We start from the raw sequence: 26,702 nt of genomic DNA on the forward strand, positions 1-26,702 counted from the left end.
ACACACGTCACACGCGGGAGTTTTGCCGTCATTCGCAAGCCAGCCGTGAACCTCGTGCTTAAATTAATTACATCCTTCTACCTGACCATGCACCATGCAAGGCCCTGTCAATAGCAGGAATCAGCAGCTCCCTCAGCTTCCCACCCCAAGACATCCGCAAGTGCCAAGACACTCAACGCTGCTTGTTTGGGAATTCAGGAAAAGGAGAAATGCAGCAATAAATACTCTGTATGGTATAGCATTGACTTTAAAGCCCTGGTCACAGCTTAAATCACAGCTTTTAGTCTGTGAAAGCAACGTTGCATTTTGGATGCTCTTCCTTGCTTTATTTTTTGCTGAACAAGGCCACAAACAGCCTTTAATTTCACCTATGGCAGCATGGAGATGCCTCCTGGTCAGGAACACAGGGCAACCTGAGTCACCAGAGATGCATCCCCCTTCTCCTTCTCAAGCCAGGTACAGCTTGAAGGCACACCCAGAAACCTCTCAAAGAATGTCCTGAGCTGGAAGGACCCACAGGGATCAGGAGTCCAACCCCTGGCCCTGCACGGACACTCCAACAGTCCCACCCTGTGCCTGAAAGTGTTGTCCAAATGTTTCTTGAGCTCCTGCAGGCTTGGCCATGACCAACCCAACCTGACCCAACCTCAGGTGGAGTTACAAATGTAACATCCATGTAAGGTAGACTTCGGGACAGGAACCTCCTAATACAAGAATTCCCAAAGCAACCTTCACTTCCCTGCTTCCCAGCCAGGTAAGTTCCCCGTGAGTCATGGCAGGACCAAGTTTTACTTCCTAAACCGCCCCTGCCCCCACTCATTTCAAATTTTATGGAGTCTCTTCCCAAAAAAAACACAACATAGGAAGCGCAGTGCCTGATGCCTCAAGCCTTGGGCTGTCACCTGCATCTTATTTCTACTTAACCTCTTAAATAACATTGGAATTCACTTTGTCCCCTGATGGGCGCCGTAATGAGAACCTCCTGTCAATCACGGCTCCATTAGCCGGGACAGACTTTCACTTCCTGAAACAATTTATTGGATTCCCAGAAGCGAATGGGCCTTCCTCCTTTTGAGGAGGGCTTTTTTGGGGAGCTATTCAGCGGGAGCGGGTGTCCCTTCTGTCCCTGCTGAGCGGGGCATTGTTCCCCCCGTTGGCTCATGGAAACGGTTTCCTGAGCTGACCCACCTCTCCTTGTCCTGGTCAGGCCGAGTGTTTGCCAAAAACTTCTTTGGGCTGCTCAGTTCACCGGCGCAACACAAAACCCACCAGCTGTTTCCAGCCACTGGGGCAGGGGGAGAAGCCAATCCTGCTGTTAACCCCTTCCCAACAAAAGCCTGGAGAGCTGCAGCCTGTCATCCCCAGGGCAGGGGAGTGGGACTCCAAGGTAGCTCCCTCTTCCTTAAAAAGCAAGATCTGCTCTCATTTAGCACAAAACTAAAGGCAATTTTGTTTTCCTCTTCCATTCTCTTGGTTTCAACTCATATTGCAGCTCAAAGAGAAAATCTTACTAATAGAGGCTAAAACCACTTTGGTTGGAACATTATCTTGAGAGGAGAATTTTCATTTCCCCGAGTGTGTGCAGCCCTTACGAGGTTCATTTGCAATGAGTCTATCTGTTTTGATGAGATAATAAAATGTATTTTATTTAAAAATATCTCCATTTCCGCCCCCCCAAAGGAGTTTAAATGGTCAGTTAATCTTTCTGCTTCAGAAACAACCCACTGAGTAAATAAAAGAGGGCTCATGATTATATAAACGAACGTTTTTTTCCTATTCTAACACTGGTCTCGAAGACTAAAACACTGATGTACCTGGGCATTGGCTGTGTGCCTTTTTACTATAAATCAGTTTAACTTTTAGCCTGGGAAAGGAAAAAAAAATGGAAACAAGATGATAGTTATCTCCAGCCTTCTGTGATTCTCGAGTCAATAGTAAATGGGGGGACTCGTTAGTGCCATAGTGATCCAATCAGGATGAAATTATGCAGTCATGTAAGAAATAATATCTATTAGGCTAATTTAATCAACGAATACTTTACAGATGAATTAGAATGCAGAATCCAATTATTTCAAACATTTGGACTGTCAGGCGCTGTGTTTTTGAAGCGGTGGAAGGGGAGAAAAGGAAGGTTTAAGGATCCTTTTAAGACGAGGGTGGCTGGGCTGTGTTTGTAGCAGGGGAGCTCAAAACAGCAGAAAAACTGATGACCACAATCAGCACCTTCCGTGGCTCCCAGGGCTCGAGCTGGGGTGGCTCCTGGGGCACCTTCCTCTGGGATATTGCTGTGGACAGCTTGATCTGCTCTTTGCACTGGCTGATAATGACTGTCTCAAGTCTTGGTGATTTCCCCTCACCAGTCACCCTTTCCAAGGAAGGTTTACACTCTAATGACAATGGGTCTTTGTTAGTGGGAAGGGAAGATGTGCCCCTGGGTTGGTGCTCAACACCCTGGCGCTGCCCAGCTCCATTTATTCCCCTGGAAAACCAAGAGTTTGCTTTATGGCACTGTGCAAAGAGAAATGGGACAGACAGAACTGCTCCCAGAAGGGGAAATCAGTCTAAAACACAACTTGACTCCAAAGGGAGAGGACAAAACTGGGGGCTGTGAACACACAAACTGTGATCCAGAGTGACTCAACATCTGCTCTGCTGATGCTTTGTCAAATCACAGAAGGATCATGAAGCTTGCCAGAAAACCATCATTCCTCCACCAAGGAGACTTTGGGATTGGCTCCTTGCTACAGAATAAAGGCCCAAAAAACATCCCACATCCACTGCCTCCCTGTGCAGAATTTTCTTCCCAGTCCATGGGAATTGCTGTTTCATAAAGAAACAGAGCAGCCCCACCCTGCATTTCTCAGGAATGACAGGATGGTTTGGGTTGGAAGGGACACCTTCAAGACCATCTCACTCCAACCCCTCTGCCATGAGAAGGGACACCTTCCACTATCCCAGGTTGCTCAGAGCCTTGCAGAACATCTCACACACATGTCCAGCCTCATCCCACAGGGCCTGTCCATCCCATTTACTATCAGAGAAGTTATTTCAAGACCTGAAGATGGCAAAGGTTTGTGTTTTGCTCAGGTCTACAGCATAAAAAAGACCTTTTCCTCTCTCTCTCATCATTAGTAGAAGTTACCTGCTTGCAGAAAGAAAAACAAGGCTACTAGAAAGTGATGGATACTTTAACCACATGGAATATCTTCCACAAAGAGCTGACTGAGCTTCACAATGAAGCTTAACCTTAAATATTCATTTCATCTGCTGCCTTCAGCATTCCTTTTGAATATTTGAGTGATACCATGAAGAACAGAGGACATCTTGTGCCTGCTGCAGAGTGTGGATGCCCCATTGCTCCGTAAGGTCTGCGCTGCGATTCCCAACCTACCTGTGATCCAAACATTTTTCTGCCCTGTCATCTGGAGCGGTTAATGGACTCTCTTGCTTATTTAAACATTTAATGCTCTTCTGATGCCCAAATTATGCCTGTTTCCCGTGATGGATTAGCACAGAATACAGCAGTGACAATTTTCTGCAATCTGCGGAATATCAAATTTTGATTACTTCAGGAGGGAAAGTAAAGTTATAAGCAAACTGATTGATAAGGAGCAGAGGAATACTTCATGTGGTGGCTCATTGGGAGCCTTGATGAATGCCTGGCAGGACTGTGATGAGTCCCCACAGAAGACACGCAATAACTCTGAGGAGATTTAGGATATTTATTGCTCAAATAAAACAAAACCAAGTGACACAAGTAGGTGAAGTAGCACCGGGTGATTACAATCTGCTGATCAAGACCAAGTGCAATTCCAATTTTTTGCAGAGCAAAAAACAAACTAATTCTCCAGCTTGCCTACAGAACACTGATGGTTATTTTGGGAATTTTGGATGCTGGCTTTCTTCAAGGAGGAACAGGATTATTCCAGAGTCAGGTCTTTATGGCGGATTATCTTCTAGTTAATGCTGGCAGTTGTTCTATTTTTGGGTGGCAAATTATTTACCAGTATCTTTTAAAGATAAAACTATAATTATCTATCTATCTATCTATCTATCTATCTATCTATCTATCATCTATCTATCTCTCCCATAAAGCTATAATATACACATAGATATAAGGTTGGACTTGATGGTCTTGGAGGTCGTTCCCAACCTCAGTGATTCTATGATTTTCTCTCCTTACATGCACACATCCCCTGGGCTCCACTCCCTTCCAGCAGCAGCTTTTCCAGCTGTGAGACTGCAAGGATTTCCCAAAGGAGAATCCCTAGTATGGTGCTGTGGGTGCTGCTTGATGCCTTTTGCTCCACAGCAAGGTGTAGAGAGAGCTCCTCTGAAGTGACAAACTGCTCTCTTCTCAATTACAAATCTCTCTCATTCGGGGCTTCCACAGCAATAACATGTCAACAATCTCCTTGTGCTGGCAGAGGCAGATGTGACCTCTCCACTCTGAAACACTTGCTGAACGGTCTCTTTGTGAACATCCCTAAAGCTCTCCCCGAGCGTGGAGGGACTTTGTATTAAAAGCATCTTCCCCAAAACAGTTCAGACTGAGGGAACCTTCTGAGAGATACAAGGGAGGAAAAAAGCCACCAGTGAAGAGCATGATGCACTTGAAGGGAGGTTGCATCAGAAGCACCTTCTCCTTCAGAAAAGGGAGCTCACTTGAGTTCCCAGAGCTGTTTTGATATTAAAAAAGGCACTTGCAGCTAAACAGTGAAGAGAACTGATTTTTTGATTTTCAGTTTACTATTACTGGGCGGGGTTGATGGATGTTTTGGACAGAGGAGGCTGAAAGGAGGCTTTGTGAGCCAGGATGATTAAAACAGTTGTCTTGAGTGGAGTTTGTCTATTGTGAAAAGAAGTGGGGGAGACTCCAACCAATCCATCAACAATCCACCACGGGCAGACGGAGGCACTGATTAGACATGACAGCGTTGCAACAGGTTTGAAATCAAAGTGCAATAAAACTAGCCTGGCTGTCTCTGTGTGCGTGGAAAACCTGCCCAGGAGCTACAAGGATCTTGAGGATTTTCAGCTTTTCCAGCTCCAAGAGCCAGCATGGGAACACCAGTGGCGTTGCTGGCACGATAAAGATGATCCTGGCAATAAAACAAGGGATGCTTAAAACTCTCAGTCTGAGAACATAGTTGGATTTGGAGGATGCTTTGATCCTCAGATGTGGTTATTTAGGGACACGGTTTAGTGGTGGACCTGGCAGTGCTGGGTCAAGGGTTGGACTCTGTCTTGGAGGGCTTTTCCAACCTTAATGATTCCATGAATCCATGATATTCTAGATGCTGAGCAGAACCCAAAGGCAGGGTGTGTATTCCCAGCTATCAGAATGCAAGACATGCCAGAGCAAAGACTAAGGATCTGCTGCCTTCCCTGCGAAATGCTTGGACTTCCCAGGGCTATTAGGCTGGGCCATCACATATCCCAAATCACTTGCCCTCTGCTGATAATGCTTAGGATGAGACTCTTAAACTGTATCAACCCATTTTGTTTACTGCAGAATATTCTTCTGCCCTGGAGAAAAAGGAATTACTGATTATTCTGAGATCTAAAACAATGTGACAGACTGAGCTGGGTATTTTGCACAGCTTTTATAGCAAAAAAAAAAATTTCCTATCATTGATGTGATCTGGCAATTAAAATATTTTCCATCTGACAAACACCAGTCAAGCTCCTGAGCATTTATTTTTTAGCTCCTGGATGAGACCAGAATGGATGGAGCACTGAGAAACGCTGGGTGACACCCTAAATTGCATCTTGGTGAGCATCTGATCCCAATCTCTGTGAGCTGAGTGCCGCCAGTCCCAGCAATCCCGCTGTTTGCTTATGGGCTGTCTTTTGGGAATGGCTTCTGAGGGATGCAATAACCTGGCAGCTACCTCCAATCCTGCCTGGATGCTTGCAAAAAAGCTACTGCTCCCTCAGAGATCAAGTGGGCAGCAGCCCCTTAACAGGAACTGGTCTATGAGCTACCACCACATGTCTAATTAATGACCCTGCCGGTCGCAGCTGGAAGAGCTGAGCTGGGGGTGATTAATTAAATTAGCTGGCAGAGGAAATTACAGTGGAAAAGCCAAAGTTTGATTGCTCCATAATTAACCACAGTGCAAATAATATCTGCATCTATAACTTCCAGCGATGAGATCAGAAGCCAATTGAATTTGGCACTGATTGAAGCTGTAAATATCCTGTGGTGAAAAATGATAGGTTTGTTCTGAAGGGAAAACTTACAGAAATGGACATCCAGCGGATGCAAGAGGGGAGCAGGGGACAGGGAGGAAAGAGCACTGGAATTAGATCTTGATTTCAGCTGATTTCTGCAGTTTTCTGGAGTGATGTGAGGACTCAATGTGAAATGCGAAGAAATATTTTAAAATCTGAATGCTGTGAGATACCTTTTAAGAGCTTTGGTGAATCTGGAAAGCAAAAGCCACTGAGATCATTTCATCCTTTACCTTGCTCCACACTCTGTGTTTCCTGCTGGTGGGAATCACTGCTTTCCTTGGGAAAGGACTGCACAGCTTAGGAAATAACCTGTCCAAACACCTCCTCCCCATTCCTCCATCCTCCACCACCTACTCCTGCACCTAGGAGCAACTGCTTGAACTACAAGAACCCATTTTTCCATGGAGATCACCTCCAAATGCCTGCAAACCCCTCCATTCCCCCATAATCATTACAATTTTATTAACCCCCTTAAGCATCTCCTGCTACTCACTGAAGACTTGAAATATTGCTTACCATTCTTCTCTAAAATTCTCTATTTTGGCAAATTATGGTCATGATATGTACCAACCTCACTCCTGCATCATATTGGATTACTGGGAGTCTTATCCTATTTTCACTGCTGGTATAGTTCTGGCTTAAAGAAAGCTCAGATTTTTAACTGTGGCCTGAAATGCAACCCCTCACACCCCCAAATGAGCCAAGATTTATTTCCATGCTTCTCAAACTGCTACCCATCCAATGTATTCTTTGACAAAAACTGCATCACCCAGAAAATATTTAATTTTCATTTTTTAAAGCTGTGAAACCAGTTTTCCTGACTGTTGAATAGAGAAAGTGCACTATATATACATATAAAATAATATTGCATATTTTGTGTATATTATATATGTATTTATACATTATATTGAATTTATCGAGGATATTATATATATACTTGATAAATTTTTGATAAATGTGCTTGATGAATTCCATGCTTGACCATATTATATTTGCTTGATAAATACATGTTTCCTAAATACACACACCCCAGACAATACTGGACGTACCAAGATTCCATAAAAAACCCACAACCGAACACTCTTGAGGCCAGCAACAACTGGATATAAGATTAGCAAAATTTTCCCAAGTTATACTGCAAATCCTGAGGAAACTTGGATGCAAAATCTTTGAAGAAGAGCTGATGGCTGAGTTTGGAGCAAGCAGTATAATTCAATTTAGTGCTTTTGGTGGAGAAATGAGGCTCTGCCTACAGTGGGAAAGAGAGGAATAGATGTGTAGGTTGGAAGAGGTGACACAAAGACCCTGTATTTATGATCCAGCGGGAATTATTTTTAATTGACTGAGCCTCACCCTTGGAATTAAACATTCCCCACTACACAGGAAGTTCAAAGCAGAGCTTGGAGCACACTGGGTGCTCCTGAAGCTTCCCATTGGGTTTCTCCAAAGGGAATCCACTTTGTGTGGTTCAGGAGAATCCCATGAACCAAACTCATGCCTTCTCCTGCTCCAGACCAAAACACTCATGGCACCTACTTGGCCATCAAACCCTCCTGACCAGGGCACCCCTGGTACAAAAGAATATACAATTCCACAAAACACCAACAGCACAATATTGATTGTGAACACACCAAGTCCTGCTCAGCTTTACCATTTCTTTCTGCAAATCTGCAGAATCACCAGTCCTATTTTTATGCTACTTTACCTAATAGAAACCAGCCCTATTTTTATGCTACTTTATTACTCGTGGCTGTCAACACAAATTTCTGCTGAGCCCTGAAAGCTTTCCCTGTAAGCTGGGTTGGTTCCTGCTTGTCCCATTGTGGCAGTGAGATGGTCTGGCTGTAGAAAATGCAATCCAAACCTCTCTCCCTCAGGATGTCACATGCACTTTTGTCTTATAAAACACCACAATTGATGTTGGAGGGAATCTTTCTTGTACTTCTGAGATATCCCATGTTCTCCTGTCTTTTATTCCCTATCTTAACATACATTGGTATCCAATGAGCTTACTGACTCCACAAAAATGCAAATGTGGCAACAAACACCAGCTAAAAATCAGCTTTGGATATGTATTAATTTCAGGAGTCCCAAAACTTTGTCAGAAGAGCCACTCTCATCTCTCATTTCACTTGGAGCACTCCCATCAGACATTCTGCACATCCCTGACCCTTGTCTGCTCCTTCATACCTCCCTTCCAAACATCCCAGGAGCCCTTGTAAAACACACTACATCCTTAAAAAAATCACTCAAAATCTTGGTGACTGATTTTCAACATCCAAAACTCTGCATTTCAAAGGGTCCTTTGGCTGCTGAGCTTACCCAGCCTCTAAATAAATTTCATGGAGGCACCAGCAAGCCCCTTGTGCTAGCTCCATGCTGCTGCATTGGTCTTGGGGCTGATGTGCCACAGGCAAAGGGCTTCACAAAGCCTGGGGTTTGAAAGGATGTGGCTTAGAAATCTCATACTATAATTAAGAAATGCTACCATTCCCCAGTTTTAAATTTTCTCTCGGTTTTAATTTTTGTAGCTGCCTTTTTCTCTTCCTTCTTTTTGCCTGAATGCAACAGGTGAATCTGAGCAAACTCAGGTATCTATTTCTGACTCCTCAGTGGGAGGACAAGTGGCCAAAGCAGATCTGATCTGAAAGGCTCAGACAGGAGCACACATGTGTCACTAGCAAAGGATCAGAGCTGCAAATTTTGGCTTCTTGAGATGAAAAAGTAAAAAAGTCAACTTCTGGACATCATCTTGTCATTAGATATGCTTCAGTTTTAGCACACAGTGACACAATCCTGTTGTTAACACTTGCTGAGGAGTCTTACAAGCATTCGCGGGGTTGTGGTTTAATTTTGAGTGCACCTCAGTTTCCCAAGCCTGGCTGGTGCTGTAGAAAAGTGAAAATACAATAAAAACATCCCTGAGGAAATTCCGACCTGGATGAAACCAGGGAAACGTAAATCCTCTGGAGGAAAAGCAAAGTTAACCAGAAGATTTCCAGGCCATGACATAATCATCTGTTCAGCATGAAGACTTTTTGAAGCTCAGCCCATGCACACCTTCTGAGGCTCACCAATTACCAAGACACGGCTTCTTCTAGCTCCCCAAATCCTCACACAAAAAGTGCCTCAGCGCCAGGACTTTGCTCTGTCTGCACAATCTGTTAATAGGCACGGGAAGGGATTTCATCTCCCTCTAATTCCTGCCTCCCACCCCTCACCGGTGCTCACCTGTGCTCCCCTCAGCACATTTAACCTGCTGTTTAATTACTCTCAACGCTGCTCTGATTTCCTCTGCTCACTGCTCTCCACGGTGGGTTTGCTGCTGTCCCTCACTCCAGCACCCACACAGGGAAAAATCCAGCTGGAGGAGCATTATCCCTGACGAACAGAGAATATTTGAGAGCTGTGGGGAACCTGCATTTGGGCTGCTGTGTATATCAAGTTTCAGTCCAGTCAAAAGCCGGCACCATCTTTTCACTGCTGCCCTTTTCATTTAGTTATCTTACTGAAGTCTTATCTCCCCAGTCCCTTGCCATAGGCTACCAGCTTCCTGCAGAGCCAGAAACAAAGCTCAGTCTTAAACAAAGGGGGGAAAAAAGGGAAAAAAGCACAAAAGAAAGTTGGTCACAGTTACTGTTAGGGAGCCCTGCAGGCTCTGTAGCCAGGACCAAAGCGAGGGGATGCTGCTGCTTCTGTGCCTCGTGTCACTGGCCAGCAAAGCCACCAGGAGCACGGAGAGGCACTGCCTGTGTTCAAAGCACTGCTCAGCATCCCCACCACTGCCTTCAGCCACAGCTCTGCTGTGCCAGCAGCTGAAACAAATCCATCCCAGCAGCTGAAACGGGCAGAACAACATGGGAGGAGCAGGGAATGCAAAACCCACCTGCACTGGTGACAACCACCAAGAGCTTGCTGTCCACAACCACCCTATGACATCCCACCCAGCGAAAAGGGAGCCTAAGGACCACCTCCCACCTCCTCATGTTTAATCACTATTAGTTTATCACAATCACAATCTTAAGAGCAGAAAATGCAGAAGCAGCAAAAGGAATTTATAAAACAAAGCTCCCCCAGCACAAACCAGGAATAAACTGGTTTTACAGCCACGTCCAGAAAGCAATTTGAATTATGTTTGGTTAAACTGCCTGGGGGAGAGCTGGTGTACAGAGAGGCAGATGTGACCTCAGGGCAGGAGGAATGAAAGGAACAGGTTAAACATCAACTACACAGAAAAGCTGCAAATAAAAAGAAAATATTTTACATAAGATTTCTTTCTAACAGAACAGGTATTTTTCAACCTGCTGGATGTTTCTTCAAGTGCTTGATTCACAGTACTTCCTAAAATACTCACGGATGAGCCTTTGGATCTGACCTGGGCACCTCATAATAGCTGATGATTGGCACTGGGCATTTTTTTCCTCAATGTCTTTATTTTGGCCTTTTTATTTTTACAAGTTTCAGCCTCACAAACAAATGAATTTTGAGAACAAGTGTTCAATGCTTCTCCTTTCAGAAACAACTGATGAATAACTGGTGAAAGAGCACCTTGGGAAGGCTGCCCAATGCTTTAGACAGCAAACTTCATTTTCCAGTTGCTTTTAGCTTGCCATATTTAAGATGAAACCCTCCATATTTATTCCTTAGGTGCTGTGCAGCAGCAGGTATGTGGCACACATGTGGCATGCAGTTTAATTCCAGTGCTAATGATACCAAGGAATTTTCTGAGGAAAAGCTAACCCACAGTGGCTGCCATCTGACTCCACTGATCCTGGCTTTTGGCCATCAGCCTGATGTAAGCCACGTTTCCCCTCAAGTTATAAATACACCATCCAATTTTTTCCCATTTGAAATTAAAATTTTGTTTTAATTAGCTCTTCCATTCCTCTGTTGTAGTTCCACACTGGCCCAAGCAGTTTCTAATAGACACAGTGATGGTTCTCTCTCTGTTAGTGAGTTGACCTTTTCAAGTAGTTTTTGGCCAAGCAGATGTGAAGTCCAGTGAAAACACATTGGTCTTTAAACCCCTCTAGCTCTGGTAGGTGTTTGGGAGAGAACTAACACAAAAAGAGAAATAATCACTCCATATCTAAACTGAAAGTTATGTTTGAAGCCAAGATCCTACACGGTTTTGAGACCTTCAGGACAGGCATTCACCCACCAGACTGCTTCTTACTCTAGCAAACAAAAAAAAAATCATGTTTTCTACAGTTGATTATCAATTTATGAACGCTCGTTTCCTCCAAAATCCTCCTTGATTGAGTCCTGAACTCAAATCCCAAATTTCTCAGAGTTTCACAGCTCATCAACTCCTTTCTCTATGGAATTTCAGCTTAACTTGGCACTTTTCAGCATGGCAGCCAAAACAACACAGGAGGAGGACCAAAATTTGTCAAGAATCTCACCACAATAAAGGTAGCTGGAGCTGACTGTACCTCCAAGGTAAAACATTTCAGTCTCTATCACTGCCCGGCTGCAAAACCCTCCAGGGGCAGGATGTCCTCCAACAGCTCTGACCTGTGAGCTTAACACACTCAAGGACATCTTTCTAGGGGTCTTGTGGATGTATTCAGAGTGGATTTCTCATTTTTTTCATTCACATTGGATACTTCAAAACCACAAGTGTCTTCTGCAACTTCTGGGGATGGCACATTACAGAAGAAATCCACCAAATGTCTCTGGACTTGTAAGAAAATGGCAAAAATTGGCTAAAATAGAGACTGTTGCCTTTCTCTTCCTCTTGTTTGAAAGCAAAGCTCCTTGAAGGCTCTTCCCTTCTCTACTTGGCTTCAGTGTTCCAAGCTTGGCCATTGCCCCTGGCCCCCTGCTCATGAGAGAATCACAGAACTATGGAATGCTCTGGGTGGGAAGGGAGCTTAAAGCTCATCCAGTTCCACCCCCTGCCATGGGCAGGAACACCTTCCACTATCCCAGCTTGCTCCAAGCCAAATCCAGCCTGGCCTTGGACACTTGCAGGGATTCAATGAAGTGGTTCTGATGATATTTAGATTAAAAAGAACAGTATTGTTGCTTTTACACCTCTGCTTTTTAATAAATGCTTTAATAATCTGCAGGAGGAGACAGGAACACCTCCTTTGCAGGTTCCTCTTTCACCACCACCGAGAAAAGTAACAATTGTAATAATTATTGCAAACCAGGCTCCTGTTTACCAAGTGGTTGAGCTCTTCTCAGAGCAGCTCTGCACACAAGAAAGGTGCAGCTGAGCCGGGGAGCATTTTATCTAAAGCACTCATTAACTTGGACAAGCAGGGTCGAGGGTGTTGTGGTTGTTTTGTTTTGATTTTTAATCATCCAGGCATCTCCCAGGCTGCTGTACAGGCAGTGGTGTTCCACCGGATCAGCTCCTGGGTGACAAGGGCTGCCAAGCAGCTGCACGGACAATAAACAGAATATTACTACTACTACTACTACTCTTCCTCTTTGGAGTATATCTGAGCACCCAAGCGAGCTTCCAAAAGGGTGAAGTCTGACCAGCAGCCACCCAAGCTGACGTTCCATTTGCCTCACTTACCTATTCCTGTTAGATGCATTTCCTGGAAGCTACTGGCGAGTGACAATTTTTTTTTTTGGTTCAAATTTAATTGCAAACCAACCCAATGTGGAAGCACACGGTGCAGCCTGTCAGAACGGGTTCACTCCTCCAGCTGTATCTTGGAGTTTACTGGCAGCAATGAATCAGTCTTTGTATTTCTGTCTGCGTTCGAGAACGCAGTGCCGCCGTAACTAATAATTTATCCATTTTCCTCATTATCTTCATGAAATATCTGCTGTCCAAAACAGAGCTGATACAACTCCAGCTCACTGGGAGTCGTGCTGCTCAGTGGAGTTCAGCCACCAGAAAGAGCAGGAGCAGCTTTTTATTGATCCCTTCCCAAAATCTCCCCCTCATTCCTGAGACTCGCTGGAAACCTTAAGCCAAACCTTAAGTCCAACCTGCGCTCCCCGAGCAGCTGTTGGGCCAGCAGCAGCCCAGCTGTCTAAACTTTATTGGCAGCAAATGTCATCCTTGCACACGGCCTGCCTGCCTGGAAAAGCCAAAGGCACATCTTGGGCTATCACATCCCATCACGTTTCCCGACGAGATGTGAAAACCGGAATGGGAAACGTCAACAGAGTCCGGCCGCGGCGAGGAGCGGGGCATGCCCGCTGACAAGCGTGCCGCCGTGACAGAGATGGGCTTGGAGTTGCAATTAGTGGCACTGTCATTTTCGGGCGCTCCTGCCAATTAATTAAGCCTGTCAAATGGAAAAACAGCGGCATTCACATGATAATTTATATCGGGAGAGACTGGCCCAGCAAAGCCGCCGCTGCCGCCAACAAAATCCCCTCCGAGTGCTTAAAAAAAAAAAAAATAATAATAATAAAAAAAAATTATAAAGAAGTAGAAAGCGGGGGGTGGGGGGGGTGTGGAAAGAAAGAAAGAAAGTTAAACTGTCCTTGTTATAATTGTTAACTCTGATCGCTCAAGTAGAAGACGGGCTGATTAAAACTCCAAACGAGCCCCCAGCTCGCTTAAATCTCAGAGTCCGGAATGATAGAATCAGAGGAGTTTATTCATACCATTAAGCCCCAGAGAACTTAATTGAAAGAAGAGCATAGCCTGGACCTTGACAAGCGGGAGGTCACAGTAATTGCTGCCGGACATATTTAACATTAAGATAATCAGGCCATTAATTACCCTTTGGATCATTAAATCAGCCAGTTGCAAAATGAAATTTCTGCCTCTATTACTCACTTGAGAGACCACAGGGGTGGCTTTTAATTTATCAGTGAGCTTGAGATACAAAGGACCAGGCTTGGGGAGGAAGGAAAAGGGGGAGAAAGGAGGGGGTTTGCTTCAGCAGAGGCAGGAATATCAATCCGCCATGCTTGGTGATCGTGGCAAATTAACTAGGTAAGATAACCTCAGCTTCTAAAGGCAGAAGCTGGGGGTATGTAAATAGATGAGGGCAGACAGGGAGATCAGAGCCTGCACACCACTTAGCAGGATAATAAAGGAAATCATCCTTGATTATCAGTGCTAATTTGGACACTGCCGGTAGCTTGTTATGCGTGTTCTGAGTAGCATTTAATTAATTCAATTGCTTGTTAATGAGGGAAGTGACATGTGGGGAGCAGATGCCACCCAACTGCAGATGGGTTCTGGTCAGCCCTTCACAATAAAATCTTTTTTTTTTCCTTTCTTTCTTTTTTTTTTTAAATTTATTTTTAAAAACCCCCTTCCCCCAGCCCTGGAACGGGAAAGGTGTCAGGCGTGGAGGAGCACTGAAAAGGCACAGAACACTGACCTCATCAGGCCAAGATCCGCCAAGGAAGCAGAGCTGACAGTGCTGGATAGAGAGGTACCTGTGTTCCCCCAGGCCCCATTTACCACGCTATTCCTTATGCCAGGAATCCAGGATCGACAGCACCACAACAGCAAACTGATGGCCAAAAGGAGCCAGGAATGAGGGAGAGGTGGAACACAGCAGCCCTACAATATCCAGGACATGACACTAGGATTGGAAATACTCTGTTTCCCTGAGCTCGCCCTTGATCTATGATGAAGGAATAATTATTTTTACAAAAAAAGGAGACATGGATTAGTATTTTCATGGGAGGCATGGTCTAATATTTTTCATCCAAGTCACTCCCCAGCGAGCAGCACAAGCCAGGCTTTGGTGCAAGACTGTAAAACTCAGCTAAACACAGTGGAGCTGCATAATGTTGTCCCTGACACCATTAAATTGAGTTCATTAGTGAGCAAGGATCAAACTGGATTTTCCCTCATAAGGTGAGAGTCAATTCTGACACTGCCGGCTCCCAACTCCCGGCTGCTCAGCCAGTGTTGGATTTTCCTGTAACCTTTGGTGGCCAGAATAAACAGGGAGGCTGCTGTGCAAACAGACCTGAGCACAACTGCTGCTCATGCTCCAAGCCCCAGCTGAGGAGCAGAGCTTAAAACTGTGCCTGAGCTCCTGCAGGCCACTCATCCCTCACCTCAAACCCACAGCTTTAATGGAGTTGGACGTTTCACCTGTTTATGAATGTTTTTAAAAAGACACTGAAATGGTGGAGCCCTATCTGTATGTAGCAAATGCAGATATTTGGCACAGCTGGAGTAGGAAAAGAAAAAATGTGGCTGGGATGGTGCCTGGATAGATATGACACTGCCTGCCCTCAGCAACTTCCAGCCAGTGGAGGTGGCACATCATCCCAGCACTCCCAGGAGACAGAGATGAGTCCTTGGGAGCTCAGGGAAAGAGGGTGAAGGAGCAGATAACCATCTCCTGGAGTGGGCAGAGGGATGGAGGCAGCTTGTCTCTTTTGGGAAAGGCCAACACCACCTCTGGAAGTTGATGGTGGCAAACAAGTCCACAAACCAGAAGCCACGTGGGCATGAGGACAAAGTAAAACATGTGAGGCATGTCCAGAAAAAGCTCAGTATCTCTTAGGAGACGGACATACCAGCGGAAAAGGCAAAGAATTCCCAAGCTGGCTTCCCCACATCTCCAACATTCCTCCACGGAGCAGCTCTGCCCCACAGGGCTCCTCCAGTGCCACACCACTCCAAAGCAACGTTGTGAGAGTGTGCTTAAACAGTATCAATAGCAATTAGAGGGAAAATCCTGATCTCAGCCCCAGCCCCAGTTAATTGTCGCAACATTGATTTACTCTAATTTGACTTCTCACTCCAAATTAAACCCGCATTACCCAAGGAGGGACCGCAGGCAAACTCCCTCTGCTCACCCCCTCCCCTCCAAGACAATAAATTTAATGTTGAATACACTTGGAAAAAAAACCTGGCGGTTGTTGCAGGATCCATACTGAAAGATCTTTTTCCTTTTTTCCCTCTTTTTCTTTTTTTCCTCCTGCGAGTAATTAAAAGATGCTTTTCTTGACTAATGATCCCCCTGTTTAGGAATGGGAAGTCGATACTCCTTCACCAGCAGTCAGCTTCAATTTGTCACAGGCCTCCCGAAGTTTGAGCGGCGTTCTCGGGGCTGCTGGTAATTGCTGGAACCAATTACCAGCTTTCCAGAGCTGACCTAATCAGGGACCCACGGACACCACTGCTCAGGGGCCAGCTGCTCCCTGCTCCCTTTCACACTCAAGTGTTTGCCTGTGCTTGGGTTTGCTGTCGCTTCCCCAACTTTCTGTGCTGACCAGAGCCTGTGTTTATTCCTCCTTCCTCCCCAAAATCACAGCAACACACTCAGCCCTGCCTCGTGCCCCTGCTTTACCCTGTGCCTCTTCCTTGGGGATCTCACCACACCAGTGCTCCCAAAACCTTCCTGTTCAGTGCCAGAGGCATCCTGGGTGTTGCTTTTGATCCACAGGGGTGCCAAATGACCTGGAGATCTCTCTGAAGAAACACAGGATGGTTTGGGTTGCAAAGGCCCAAAAGTCCATCCCACTCCACCCCCTGCCATGGGCAGGGACACCTCCCACCAGACCAGTTCCTTGACTCTCCAACTTGATGTGACCTGGAATGTATTAGTATTAGAGGATATACCTGGGCAATTTATCCCTGATGAATGCAGGAGTGATAATGCCTTTTGTTAAAAAGCTCTTGGGCTTTGAGTTCTACATACCCTCCAGTCTCAGAACCTTTCTGGCCTTCCAAAGAAGTGTCCAGGTTTATCTTTTCTCATTAATTGCTTGAATAAAGAGTTTAAAGCACATTTGAGTAGACCAGCAGTGTGGTATATCTGAATACTTGATGTAGTTTAATCACAGAATCCCTTGAGTTGGAAGGATTGAGTCCAACCCCTGGCCCTGCACAGACACCCCAACAGTCCCACCCTGTGCATCCCTGACAGCATTGGCCAAACACTCCTGGAGCTCTGGCAGCCTCAGGCTGTGCCCATTCCCTGGGGAGCCTGGGCAGTGCCCAGCACCCTCTGGGGGAAGAACCTTTCCCTGATATCCAGCCTGGCCCTCCCCTGGCACAGCTCCAGCCATTCCCTCAAGTCCTGTCCCTGGCCACAGAGAGCAAGAGATCTGAGCTGCCCGATCATGAGGAAGCTGCAGGCCATGATGACGTTTTAAATTGGATAATATCTTATTTTTGAGCATGCAAAATTACTGAATGGAAGCTGTACTCACAGCCTGGCACCGTTCTGTTTTCAGAAATATTGGTGACATTTTCCTGAGTAAGACTCCTTAATTATGACATGACCTGGAACAGCCTTTTGGCAATTCCTCCTGCCAAGCACCCATCTCCCTGGATCCCTTCCCTCTTCTCCACAGAAACACATGGGATTGTAGAGTAATCAGTGCCAACCTCTCCCAGGCTGAAGGGACTGCTTTGGAAACCACATCAAGACTTTCAGGTTCCTTTTAGTCCAGCCTGTGAACACTACTTGAGCTTCCCAGCCCAGCAATTCAGGATTTGTGGAGCAGCTCATAACTTTTTTTTGGTGCTTCTTAAAATCTGTCGGTCTCCACTAATGGCTTCATCTCCAATAGAAAGACACAACATGGAAAGCTGAAACCCACCTGATCCCCTCTAAAAGTGTCTGTTAAAGGCCCATTAAAGAGTCAGAATCCCAGTGTGGTTTGGGGTGGAAGGGACCTTAAAGATCATCTTGTTCCACCCCCTGCCATGGCAGAGACACCTTCCACTATCCCAAGTTGCTCCAAGCCCTGTCCAGCCTGGCCTTGGACACTGCCAGGGATCCAGGGGCAGCCACAGCTTCCCTGGGCACCCTGTGCCAGGGCCTCCCCACCCTCACAGGGAACAATTCCTTCCCAATATCCCATCTAATCCTGCCACATGGCAGTGCAAAGCCATTCCCACTCATCCTGGTATTCCATGCCCCTGTCCAGTGTCCCCTTCCAGCTCTCAGAGTTGCCTCTTCCTCCTTCACTCCCAAAACAATCACAAAATGCAGGTTTGTTTAACCCTCTTTTCAGGTCCATTTTAGCTGCTTCCAATAGAATTCCTCATGCAAAAGTCCAAACAGCAGTAAGAACATGGCATGCATGGCTTCTACCTGAAGAACCAGAACTTACTTTCTCGCCACAGCTTGGACAGGATTGTGATGCTAGCAAAGACCAAAGTGAAGCACAAAAGGAGACACACACTTGGAAAAAGCAGAACTTTCTGGTATTTAGGTGAAAAATTGCATTTCAGTCCCTGCTGCAAACAGCAGAGGAATGGGAGCAGCAAAGCAAGATTGCAATTGCTTTGTGGGAAAATTTTCACATCACCCTAATTCTACTTTTTCTGGCACCTCTTCTATCACATAAGCGTGAACCTGGACACAGAGCTAGAAATTCCTATTTATAAAATGAATCTTTTTGTCCAAAAACGTTGCAGTGCAAGAAAGAAAGTGTAATGATGTCAGTGACAATCAGAATCAGCTGAATATAACCATGAAGATGCACAGAAACAAAGAGGGAGAATTAAAATAAGCCCTGAGCATGAAATACTAAGAGAACAAAGTTGATTTTCTAGAAGTAAAATTCCATCCCAAATGAATTATTTAATTGAAATGGAAGGGGCTCTTTGTATCACAGTCACATGGAGTTCAGATTTTTCACGATGTTTATTATATGACTACTAAAATAATGTGGACTACTAAAATAATGTGATTTTTCTTTTTTTAAGCAGAATTCCAATTGAGTGCAAGCCTTTTCCTATCAGCTGTTTAGAACTGAGGTATTGCTCCATCTCACCTCAGCAGTAAGGAGCAACATATATTTGTGAGATGCAAGAAGATAAAATCCCTGGATTAAAGTGATTCTGGTGACTGAAAGTTCATTTCAATCTACCTAATGAAATCACTGTATTACCTGTCTAATAACACAAACAATATAGAACAGACATTGCATTTCTGCCTGAACAAAACCTCTCTTTAGGTCTCCCTGAGCACTTTTATATGCACAGCCATTCATCTAAGTAGCCTGATTAATGTAGTGGCTTCATTCTCGAAGATGAACCAAAGGTGGCACCACAAATTCATTTTTCAGGGCTAACGAAATAATGCAATAAGAAACAGTTGACTTTATTACACACACAACAGCACAAACCCACCCCTTCACTGCAGGAGGTGGCCCAGGTATAGTGATCTTTCCACCTGATCCAAAACTGGGGAAAGTATTCTCAAAACATCTGTCTTTGACGCTGATCAGACAAATTAAGCATCAAACCCCCTAGCTTTAGGTAGGACAACACATCACAGGGAGATTTTTCCTGTGTGGAGCTATGAGAGGCAGGTGAAATGCTGTTCTCAGAGGAAACACACCTCCCAGCAACTCATGGTTTCACACAAATGACACAAAACAAAGCAATCAAGTCCATGGCGAGTGGGACTTTGAATATCCCTGAGCAGAACCAAAGGCCTGACAGCCAGGTGTGGATTCCCAAGTGAGCCTGAGCTTCTGAGGGCACATTATGAATGACAAACTGATAGTCCAAGAGGCAGGAACTTGTGGCCAGTTGAGACAACCTGACAGGATAATTTAGATGGAGGAAGCAGCAGGCAGGAGGTTTCCATCTCCCACCGAACAGAAACACTGCAGAGCTGCTGAGAAAACCTTCCCAAGAGCCAGAAAGCAACAAGGTCACTCCCTCTGGCCACCCCCACCCTGACACATGTCCTTCCTGAGCACGCAGGGAGGACACTAACACTGATTTTTCCACAAGGGAGGATCTAAAAGCGGCGGTGAGGCGGCGCAAGCAAACCCACCTTGTGGAGTCTGAGGAAGGCTTCATGTGGCCTTGGCTGTTCTCCTCCCACACGCTGTTGGCCAGCTCGTTGCCAATGGCTGACATGACCTTGATGAGCTCGATGGGCCAGTCGTCCAGGTCAAGGGAGCGCACCCGCGACAAGTGTGTGCCGAGGTTGCGGTGGATCCCTGAGCATTCGATGCAGATGAGAGCTCCCAGGTTCAGGCTGGCCCAGTCAGGGTCTGCAGGACAAGGGACACAAATCAGGACAAGGGAACACCCAGCAGAGCTTTGCAGTTGATGTTTGGGAGTGAAAACATCAACATTCCAGGAGTGTTTGGTCCAAAAGGGCAGCTGGGAGGTCTTACAGGGTCGGCAGGGGGAAAAAAACTGGAAAATGGGGTGTCTCCAAAGGTGTATTGCTCCACCTCCAGTCAAAGGGAAACTGAATTAGGGGGAAAAGGAGAAGCAATGAAAATATTGATGCCTGATAGGTTTTTTTTGTCTTTTCTTTTTATACCCTTTCCCTCTCCTTGTACCCTTCCTTGTGCCTTAGCCCTACATGTTTGTAACCCTTGTATTCTGATATTTAGCTTAGTTTGAGTGTTCCCAAAGGGAAAAAAAAAAAAACCATCTCCACTATCTCAAAGCTAGAGGCTCCAACCTTGGACAGAGCCTCCTCTCTGGAACATGCTTTTGTAAACTAGGCTGTGGTCTCACTTGGGAGGGGCTAATTAGAATAGGAAAACAATTACTTATTTGTTAAGTTCCTTATTGGGGGATTTTAGGTAGATATGCTAATTTGTGAAGTCCATAAATTTGTATACACGTCGTGCATGGTGTGCTCCTTGGGGTGATTCCACCTGTGACGAGTGTGCACCAAGGATCCCATTAAAACCAAGGTAATACCCTTTTTTCCCCTATACTGCTGTGTCTGCCTCTTATTTTTACCAGTTTTAAGGCATCAATATAACCACAGTGATGGGTTAAAGGATGATGAAGCAGTGGAGAAAGCTCCTCCTTGGGAATCCAGAGCTGCTAGTAGCCAATTAAAAGGGAAAAAGGAGAAGAAAAAATAGAGGCTAGAAACAATGTCTCTAGCTAAGTACAACTCCCTTAATAACCATCTACACCATCCATGTGGCTCTAACATCTCCAAAACCAGGGAGATGAGCACCAAGATGAAAATTTGACACTTCTAACAGCCCCAGTTCCAGAGCATGAGCCAGAAGGATTCCAGCCACCCAAAACAACCCCACAAAGGATAAGACTGGGAGAAACTCAACACAAGGTGGGAAATTCAATTTCCCAACATGGTTCAAAACTCTTCTGCCACTGTCCTGTGCAATTTAAATCTAGATTTGTATGAATTGCCCTCTCTTCAACAAACATTTACTTAAACAAATGCAACTGATGACACGTGAGAGGAATTTTTGTTGTTTTTTTCTCCCTCCCCTGCTGTCAGATCTTTTTATGCTTTTCTCTCTGCATCCCAAAGAACTACCCCAAATGTCAAGCAGGAAAATGGGATTAATTAAAAAAGCAGGCAATTCTTATTCCTATCTAAATTCCGAAGTTTGGAGTTGAGAGAAAGTGTTTCCTTCTCTCCTGGAAAAATTCATCCGAAGACTCATTTGGACTTTGTGTAACCCACAACTGAAAAGTGCTTTTTGGCATTCAAAATATGTGGAAATAAAACATTTCCTACCTCTTTGCCATGTCATGTTTGGACAAAAAATAGGAAAGGAAAGCTGATAACTTAAGTTGTGGAATCCCACATTTCACTGAAGGCATTGACTGACATTTTTCAGTCACTTTATAGAACTCTAAAAATGTCACCAAGAAGAAAAGTTCTCCATCTTATTCCACTTCAGCACAAAAACACATCTTCTGTTTGAAAGTTCCTGTCCATATTAAGTCTTATACATAATTTAATATCTACGTTATACAGCATTTCAGGTCTCCAAAAATAAGATGAGACAAAACTCCTGCCATACTTTCCAAGCTTTTGGTATGACAAACACAAGAAACTCCTTTCCTGCATAATTCTTCAGACACTGTTGTTTTGCCAACAGTCTGGGGGAGCCAGTGGCATATCTGAAACACCACTTACATAAAACTTACATTAGAAAAAACCCAAATAGCAATTTGTTGGTATAAACTTGAACACAGCAGATAATAATTTGAAATTTGCAAACTGTGACTCAAAATGAAACCCCTGACCTGCAAAGGCCAGGGTTATCCTCACAAAAATCCAAAGTGCAATGAGCTCTAAGAGGCATGAACTCAGAATGAAGCAAGAGAATGAAATACCAACCTACATTATTCCAATTATTCTGACAGAACTGGTGTTAAGGACCTGACCTCCCTCCCAAACACCTCTCCTTGCTTGAAGCACATGTAGTGTATCTTGTACTGCATCAATTCTTTAAATATTCACCTGCTTCAGAGCATCACACAATGGTTTGGGTTGGAAGGCTTCTCCCAGTTGCCAAAGCTGCTACGACTGAATGATCCCCCCAAAATAACAATCAAGCAGTTACATGAAATTTTACCAATATATTATTTTCAATTTCAACAATCTGACAACACACAGCTGAGTGTGAAGGCAAGGGCTGAACTCGTTACAGAAATGAAAATTGTTATCACCAATTCATACCACACATGGTTAGAAAGCTGTAACTATTCAAAGTTGGAGTTTTCTTTTTTCTTTTAAGAAGATGATACAAACCCAGCTCCCTTTTCCTGCTGATGGTAAGAGTAATTCTGAATTGGAGGATGGTCATAAGCAATGGTAGGTGTGGACAGCCAGGTTTGACAGTAAAAGGAAAAAAAAGCCCACTCAGTGCAGCTAGAGGTGCTTTACTTAAAAAGAGGTGCTTTACTTTGGTCAAACAAAAAATGAGCTTTTCAGCGCCACTGAATATATCCAGATTGCAATTTTCAGCTGTCCATATCCTCAAAAATGCTTGGCTCACTCCTTCGCTGAAAACCTCTTTCCCACTCTGACTCGCACCTCAGTCAGATTCATCATTTGGAGTGAAAACTCTCTGAGGAGAGTAACTCCTCCCCATTGTCTCCTTCATCCCTCTGGATCCAAGGAGGCTGATGAAAGGCTAAACCCTCCTAAGGTCAGCAGGTGTGCGATATTTCTGGGCTGAGCAGAGGGAATTGCTGCAAGGAGGAGCAGAAGAGCCAGGGAAAGAAGAAGCAGGGGTGAAGGCATCTCGAGTTGCCGCACAAGAGAGAGAAAAGTTTCCAACTCTCCTATTCTTTGAGAGGTTGTGTTTTGGGTTTTTCTTTTCTATTCTGTGAGAAAAATTGAATTTTGTAATGGGTAGGACAAGATTGCCCAAATTATTATCTTAGTGTTTGGTTCTCTAATACAAAACACACCAGAGTAAGTGATCAGTCTCCTGGACTGAAAACTCATGATGTTTTTAAGCACTCCCTGTTTTCTTCTACAACAGCAAAGACCTGATGTTCCATGTTCTCTGGATATCTTGAAGAAGTGACTCCTATCTATCCTCTCATCAGGCTGGAAGAGCCAAAATCCAGATATTTAGCTGGGTTTGCCTAAGCAATTGGATCACCTTTGGTGGCGTCTCCAGACAAAGTCAGCACTGGGACTCCACTGCTCTGGGAAAAGGCAACACCAGTTTCCTTCTGAAACATGAAATCAGATCTTGGGCACCAACCCCAGCTCCTAAAGAGCACCTTGCCTCAGCTCTTGCTTTGGGATGGGAACGTTAAAAGGAATTTATTGAATAACTTTAGTTATTGGAAGCTGCCAAAGGGCCAGGATGCTGGCAGCACACAGCTGCTGGATTAACATCCAACTAGGCAGAATTCCCCAGTGAAACTAAGTGCTGCATCAAGTGCTGAAAAGGCAAAGAGCTCCAGAAAGAGGAAGAATGAGACTTCTGAAGTGGAAGATTGATGGCTCTTGAACAGAGCTGAGGGATGGCAACATCTCACACTCCTGCGCTCCCAAACATCTGGCTTTGTGGAGATGCAAACGACGCGAGTGTTCTGTGCAGTGCTGGGGTTTGTGATGTTAAGTGCTCTGGGGGTAAGGATCTGCCCAGGCAAGGCAGGGAGGGAGCAAGGGAATAACGCAAAGCCCTGCAGAAAGAGCAGCAGGCTGAGGTTCACCTCCTCTGTGTGCTTACATTTTCAGATCCATGGCTTTGGAAATACCTCGTGATTTCCAAAGGAACGACAGTGGCCTTAAAATCAGGAAGGTCAAACAGCAAGAGGAGTCAAAGAGGGTATAAATCATCTCTGAAAATACAAACAAGTCCAGCTGAGATTCCAAAATCATCCCCCCTCCAAAGCTACACGACAGAGTGTTGCCAAAATGGGCTGTCCCTCTCTGCCCTCTGCCAGCAATGTGCTCCTGGCACATCCCTGCTGCTGGCACCATGCACGGGGGGCCAGCTTGACCCATGAACAGTCTGGCTGAAAACCAGATTGGCTGGGGGGGAAAAATCCCCAAAAAAGCAAATAAAAGCACTGCTTTCTTGCACAGCCCTTTTCCTGATTAAACATCTAGCATAAATCCTGGGATGTGTGCATGACTGGGGAGAGAAACACGAGCCTTGGGGATAGTGTGGAGTCTGAGTAGAGCTGAGATGGATCACAGGGATGTTGTGGGGCTGGAAGTTATCTGCACTGAAGGGATTACACCTTATATATATATAAAACATAACATACATAACCCCTCATAATTATATATATATATGAAAAAAAATTATAAATACATATATAGTGAGCAAGTCTAGGTAAATGCCACCCACAGCTGCACAGACAGAGTGGAGCAGCACTCAGCACCACTCCCACCATAGGCAGCAGTGAGTACTTCAAATGAGCTAAATATCCATGTAGGTCACCCCCAGACCTCTTCCTTCCACCTCATACACAGTACACCACCCTGCCTGCCTTTTCCCTGAGCTACATCAAAGCTTTGGGGCAAATCTCAAACACTGCCAGGTCAGTATGAAAGCACACCAATAAATAAGATTCACTCTGGGCTCCAAAATGCCACTCAAACCAACCTTCTCCCTTGCTTAGCATGTGCTGAATCACATAGAGTGGAACACAGAGACCAAATTATTGGTGCAAAAGCACCTGCACTTGTGTATAAATGTTCTTTTTACGCTGGGATGCCAGGACAGCTCAGACCAGGAGTCAAAACCCTTCAGCAGCCAATCTTCAAAAATAAAAATCACACCTGAAGAAAAAAATAAGTGAATATTTTTCCATTTTAAGCATGTGTAAAAATCACAAGGAAAGTTCTGACTTCCAAATATCAAAGAGATAAAAATGCACAAGTTCTCAGTCCTTCAGCTCCCACAACTAATTGCTTTAGAGCAAGAGAACTTCCTTTTTGTGGCTTTGTTGCAAACCCCTGGAACTAAAGAGCACCAGAATAATGGCCTCAGTCGGGGTTAGTGAGGTGAAGCACAGCTCAAAGTATTCCTGAGAACACTCTTCTGAACACTAAGTGTATGTTTTAAAAAATAAAAAAAAGGGAAAGAAACACAAAGGGGAAGGAGAAAAAAAATCCAAAATCAGTTTTCTAGTAGCCAGATATAATGAGCAATGACTTTGGTTTCTTCTGACAAGTAAGCCTAAAAAACCAAACCAAAAAAATCAGCAATCAAGCTCTACCTCTTTGAAAATACTGCAGTGGCACGCGTGCTCTCACCATGCAAAACAGGAGGGAAATGGAAGGAACTGATGTCAAACAGCAAACTTTTTTTTCCTTTTCTTTGAAGGAATGTCCAGAAATGCTGACATTTGATGTGAAACAATGAGGGGAAAAAATTAGGATGCACTTGGTAGGCCATATATTGAGCATAAATGAAGATCAAGTAAGTCTGGTTAAGCAAACTCCTCAATGAAGCAGAAAAGTGCAAACAATCTAGGGAATGTACCACCAGGAAGGCCAAAGCTGGGTGTTCCCCAGGTCCTGGCCAAGGAGAAGAGGTCAAAGCTGGAGTCAGGTGGCTGTACTTACTCTGTGCTTCGCAGTCCACGCAGTGGGAATTGCCTCTGATGTTCCTGATGGACTGCAGGGCCATGGCCTCGTTCTGACTCGTCAGGCGCGACTGCGGGGAGCGAAAGGAATCAATGAGCAGCAAGGAAGGAGCCAAAGGAACTCAATGACACAACTGTCAGCTGAACGAACAGCAAAACCCAAAGCTCAGACCAAGGTCGAATGAATACGGTCAAGGAACCTCAAGTCTTGATTTGCCTCTCAAGAAACAGTGAGCTTTTGGCATCTCCAAGGCTTTTGGGGCCTCCAGCCTGGATTCTAATAGAGGAAAATCAAGCCTGAGAATGAACCCTGCTCTTCACAAGAGCAGCAGCCACACTGCAGGTTTGCTTCTTGAGATAAATGAGATAAGAATATTATTTTATAGGATCGATTTCTGTTATTGATGTGTGTGCTTGTGGTAATGAAGACTAAGGGATGGTTTGCAAAAGCGGCTGGAACCTTTTCATCATCCAAAGGTCAGATTTCACCCGGTGGCTCCCATTTAAATGATCTCTGTGATGACCTGCCCATGACCTCTGCTTGGGGAGCCTCTCCTGATGTACAGGCAGGTCAGGTCTACCCAAATAAACTGCCTCGAGGGCTCCCTGAGGAGCAAACTGCTCCCTGCACCAAGGGATGGACTCTTGAAGGGATTTAAGCAGGACTTGTGGATATCCATGAGGAGATACAACCTCCGTGGGACACCTGCTAAACCTGTCCAACCAACTGCACTTTGCTGTT

General features: G+C 44.9%; 1 protein-coding gene across 9 annotated transcripts in view; it reads right to left on the reverse strand.

The window, feature by feature from the left end:
• Window positions 1-26,702, reverse strand: part of AGAP1 (ArfGAP with GTPase domain, ankyrin repeat and PH domain 1) — a 305,386-nt gene that overhangs the window by 18,543 nt on the left and 260,141 nt on the right. For all 9 annotated transcript variants that reach the window (XM_085065825.1, XM_085065826.1, XM_085065822.1 and 6 more), the window contains 2 exons: window positions 25,941-26,031; window positions 19,938-20,160 (listed from right to left, as the gene is read on the reverse strand). In XM_085065825.1, coding sequence (XP_084921951.1) covers window positions 19,938-20,160; window positions 25,941-26,031 — 314 coding nt within the window. The remainder of the gene's footprint in view (window positions 1-19,937; window positions 20,161-25,940; window positions 26,032-26,702) is intronic.

The sequence above is a fragment of the Lichenostomus cassidix genome, chromosome 7 (assembly GCF_008360975.1).
Source record: "Lichenostomus cassidix isolate B80296 chromosome 7, HeHo_3.0, whole genome shotgun sequence".
Classification (NCBI taxonomy): Eukaryota; Metazoa; Chordata; class Aves; order Passeriformes; family Meliphagidae; genus Lichenostomus; species Lichenostomus cassidix.